This window comes from Corylus avellana, chromosome ca1 (genome assembly GCF_901000735.1).
Source record: "Corylus avellana chromosome ca1, CavTom2PMs-1.0".
NCBI lineage: Eukaryota > Viridiplantae > Streptophyta > Magnoliopsida > Fagales > Betulaceae > Corylus > Corylus avellana.
This window is the reverse complement of record NC_081541.1, coordinates 21166362-21170709: the sequence shown is the minus strand read 5'-3', so window position 1 is coordinate 21170709 and position 4348 is coordinate 21166362. Positions and strand designations below refer to the sequence as shown.

The 4348-nt window shown below is 35.3% G+C and overlaps 1 protein-coding gene across 2 annotated transcripts; it reads right to left on the bottom strand.

The window, feature by feature from the left end:
* Nucleotides 1-1087: 1087 nt before the first annotated feature.
* On the bottom strand, nt 1088-3883 carry LOC132167513 (transcription factor bHLH111). Of its 2 annotated transcripts, XM_059578510.1 has the most exons (7): nt 3546-3883; nt 2769-3288; nt 2480-2629; nt 2318-2389; nt 2097-2162; nt 1791-1829; nt 1088-1379 (listed from the first exon to the last, which is right to left on the bottom strand). In XM_059578510.1, the coding sequence occupies exons 1-7, from the start codon at nt 3833-3835 to the stop codon at nt 1212-1214; spliced, it is 1305 nt and encodes a 434-aa protein (XP_059434493.1). In that variant the 5' UTR covers nt 3836-3883; the 3' UTR covers nt 1088-1211. The 2 variants fall into 2 exon arrangements, with proteins under 2 accessions (XP_059434493.1, XP_059434494.1); XM_059578511.1 differs by lacking the exon at nt 1791-1829.
* Nucleotides 3884-4348: the final 465 nt, after the last annotated feature.

Genomic DNA, 4348 nt, shown 5'->3' with positions numbered 1-4348 from the left:
AATCACAAAAAAAAAAAAAAAACTTTTAGCCATCAGAGTAATGATTTAAAGCAGACGAGGTTTGTTCCGTGATCCATATAAAAGAAATGCTGAAGGTTTTGGAACCATTGTGGTGGGAGGTGAACTTGTTGTTTACCATGTTACAAGGTTGGGGCTTCAGGTTTACAAAGGCTTTATAAGTATAATTGTTGAGATAAAGCAATTATAGGATCACCAATGAAGCAGAAAAATAGGAGAATAGAAAAATAACAAGTAGTTACATAAGACACTAAAATTTTAGTGGTTTGGCTTAACAAGCCTACATTCACTAGCGGAGATGATCCGAGAAATTCACTAGCAAAATGATGGAGTACAAAGAGTAATATAAACAAAACTACTCAAACTTAAAAACCCCAATACATCCAAGCTCACAAACACACAAAAGAGAATTAAATACAAAAGAGAAATTTATCCCTTAATTCTCTAAGTGAGGGCTGTAATTTTTCTTCTTTCTACTTTTCTCTCTTTTCTCTCTTTTCTTCCATCCTCACCTCACACGGAGCTGCTGCCTCTCTACCTTGCTGCTCTCTTTTGCTCTCCTTTCAAATACCAAATAATTGGCCAAGTAATTGAAGGTCAATCAAAGTACTTCACCATGAAGTAAAGTAACAAAATACTTCACTGAGAAGTAAACTAAAAGAGGTAAAACGTGGCTCAAGGATAAAAAACCACAAAGCTGCAACCAAAGGAATAAAACGGGTGGGGCCCACCATAAGACTTGTGAAATACAAGTCATTATCCAACAATAATAATATGCAACTTTTAAAGTTGGTTGGCTCTCGGAGTAATTTTACTATTTGAAGAGTTCTTGAAATAAGTTTTTACTTCGTCACCGGATCTACGCGTCAATTTAATTTTTCGCATATTGTGATTGTAGTGTTTTTTATATGTGGAATTAGATTAATTTTTAATTAATTGGGATTAATTGAAACTTGGGGTCTTAGCTAGAAGTTTTTCCATGTCATCTGATCGTATGGATTATCGATGACTATATTACAACGCAGCCAAACGCAAACATTAAGTGACTACTTTATTGGCTGCAGCCAAGTAAGCTATTCATCATTAACCAATACATTTTATTCCAACTCTCTTGACAGATTATGACTAAGACCACTTCTGTCAACAAAGTTACATTAGATTGTAAGAAATGTAAAAGAAAGCATGGACTTATTTCACCTATACAAACATCCTCTATATGCTGGAGTACTCCAATAGTCTGATCCTGCATTCTCACGGTAAATCTGAGGTGTAAATGATATAGGAACTAAGCAAAGACCTCTGCTCCCGAGGTCAGGCTTTGTGTCTCCCTTATCTTTCCTATCCAAACCTCCCCATGGATCCTGGAAACCAAGAGAAGAATGATTCCAGTTCTATTTCAAGTCTTAATTGGAAGTTGATTAACATGTGCATTGTTAAATTAGTGATTAAATGATTAAATTTACCTCTTCTTATAAGCTTAAACTTTTGGGATAACTGGTAATTTAACATGGTATCAAAGTCAAAGATCCTAAGATTAAACATTGACTCCGTCAATTCACCCCCATTTAAATTAAATATTTTACGTGTTGGACCTCACCTATTAAAAGGGAGTTTGAGCCTACACATGAGGGAGAGTGTTAAGCTAATGATTAAGTGATTAAATTTATCTCTTCCTATAAGCTTAAGCTTTTAAGATAAAAGGTGATTTAACATGGTAAGAAGAGGTAAATTTAATCACTTAATTATTAGTTTAACATGCATTTCCTAATTACCTTGTGTGAATTAGTCTTCATGTATGGGTTACTCAATAGCTGCAAAATGCATCAAAAGATAAACCACAGCTAATCAGGATCAATATTGAAAAAAGAATTTTATCACTAAGAATGCATATATATATATATATATATATGACTTTTATAGCTTCCTGTCCCCCATTTTTATTTCATTCAAACAAGGATAGAAATCTAGAAGTCACCATCTCTTCACTGCATGTGTCATTAATATTTTCTTCCTAAATATTTATATGGTAATAATATAATGAACTTAAAAGGAAGACTTGAATTGATTATATCGATCACCTGTACTTGTTCTTGTAGAAACTTTATGTATTGAATTGCTTCAAAGAGTACAGATGCTGTATCAGTCTGAAAATCAATTGAAACCCAAATGAGTAAGAAACTAGTGTTCGAAAAATGAACATTAAAGGGAGAAAAAAAAAAAAAAAAAAAGGGACAACAAATAAAAAAAAAAAAAAAATTAAAAAAGAGACAAAAAAAGTCGGTGTACTTGTCGTGTTAACCTTTCCAAAAGGTGACACAATTTGCTGAAGGGCAGTGATTCTGTCTCCAAGCTTGACTTTTGGTGCCTGTACCTATTCAGTATGTAAAAGATTTTCTTACAAATAATGATCAACATGAGTCTTTTTCTTTTTCACTTGAAGATTAATGTTTTTGTTTTACACCTTGACTGATGATGCTATTGGACTCTCATGCTTTGCTTTTTTCAGGACTGACTCTGAGCCATCTTCGAACCTTTTTCTTTTTCCTTCATTTGCAGTTCCCTGTCCTTTTCCATTGATTCTAGTCTGCTTGGAGCAAGTTGAGTTTGTCAACTGAGAAAAAGAAAAAGGAAAAAGAAAAATTGTGATAAAATAAAAAAAGAAAAAGAAAAATTGTGATAGAGGAAGTCACAAAATAAAATAAATATTAAAAAGCCCTTGCATGGATACTCAAAAAGATGGAAGTAATTACCAGAGAAGAAGTTTGAAGCCCTTGCTTCTTATGAAGAGATGAATTAATTGATTTAAAAGAGTGATTAGGTGAATGAATATCGACCAACGGCTTGGCTATACGACTAGTGAAAGAAATAATGTCTGCAAAGCTTCTGATATCTCCCACCAAAGAGCTGTTGAATGGCCTTGGTAATAAAGCTGCACTCTCACGAGATTCATTGCCAACTTTGAAATCATCACCATAACATGAATATAAAGTGGTAGGATCCATGGAAGAATTCAAAGATGCATCGCATGCTGGAGGGGCAATAGACCAAGTGCTGACCAGATTAGACAACTTGCTTAACCTTTCGTTATCAACAAGGCTCTCCCCGAACCCACCACATATGTTCTTGTCAAAATTATTGGAAGATGAACAAGAGTTTGTGAATTTCTTCAAGTAGTTGCAGGCAGGTTCGAACATCCCAGTTGACATACTCTTGGATGATAATGCATCAACAAACTTCTCTTCCACATCTTGATTGCTTCCAACACTACTCCTGCAATTAAGGTTCAATCCTAAAAGTCAATTAATTAAGGACAATATTTAGAAATTTTTTCCTATGACACTGTACGTGCACCTACCCATTAAAGCACTTTTTCTCTTTTTCTTGTGCTAAAAGATTCTTCATTCCACTCAACCCAATCAAACAAGCATCAAGATAAGTAGTGGTATTTATGAAAATATTTTCGTGCACTAGCGTATGATAATATATATATATAAATGGTGCAACATATATATTAATAATAAACTTACAAGAAAACATGGCTCCAAAGATGACTATCGGAGGCATGTTCTGGAATCAACTCGTTGGATGAAGCAGGCTCAAAAAATGGGCGAGAGGATTCAACGGTCAAGGCGGAGTGGTTGGAGGCATTAGTAAATGATGTAGAGATTGAAACATCCTCGTCACAAGAGGAGTTGGAGTTAGGGTCTTGGTTGTGCCATGGGTTGGAATTATTCCATGAAGATAGATCCCACCAGTTGGGTGCAGGCGTAGAGGAAGAGGTAGCAACGGAGCTCTCTTCTGTGCATTCTTCACCCATGTCTATCTCTACACTACTCTAGCTAGCTAGTGGTGCCTGGTGCTCTCTTTTCGTTTCTGCTGGTGGAGATTGGAATATAAGGAGAATACATCCGTTGGTGGCGTGACGTACGCGTTCGTAGGTGTTATCGATTATACGGGAGACAATAAAATATGCAACCTGCGTTTTTCCACTAACCTTCGTGGGCAATTATTATACACGAGGCTGGGCCAGCCAGAGTTTGGTTTTCAATTCCCAATATGTGTTTCTACAAGAATGGTTTACGGTTGCAAATTTTGCTGCACTCTCTCTCTCTTCGCGTGCATAATACCAATTCTTTTCATGTGGATAAGGTGCATGACACTATTGGTTCGTAAGCCATGGGAGGTGATGGAAGACGGAACCAAGAAATTTTATGGGAAGGGGTTAGCCAAATTAATATTATTATTATTTTTTCGGTTCTTTAGAATTTTTTTATTTAAAAAAAATATATTTTTGTAGTTTTTTATGAACTAAAAAGACTACCGTAAGGGC

Excerpts from the sequence above, each read along its gene's own strand:
- LOC132167513 (XM_059578510.1), bottom strand. The coding sequence starts at position 3,835 with ATGGGTGAAGAATGCACAGAAGAGAGCTCCGTTGCTACCTCTTCCTCT. Across the intron at positions 3,289-3,545 it reads CTTTGGAGCCATGTTTTCTT|GAGTAGTGTTGGAAGCAATC; the intron begins GTAAGTTTATTA and ends CCTTAATTGCAG. Across the intron at positions 2,630-2,768 it reads GGCTTCAAACTTCTTCTCTG|TTGACAAACTCAACTTGCTC; the intron begins GTAATTACTTCC and ends TCTTTTTCTCAG.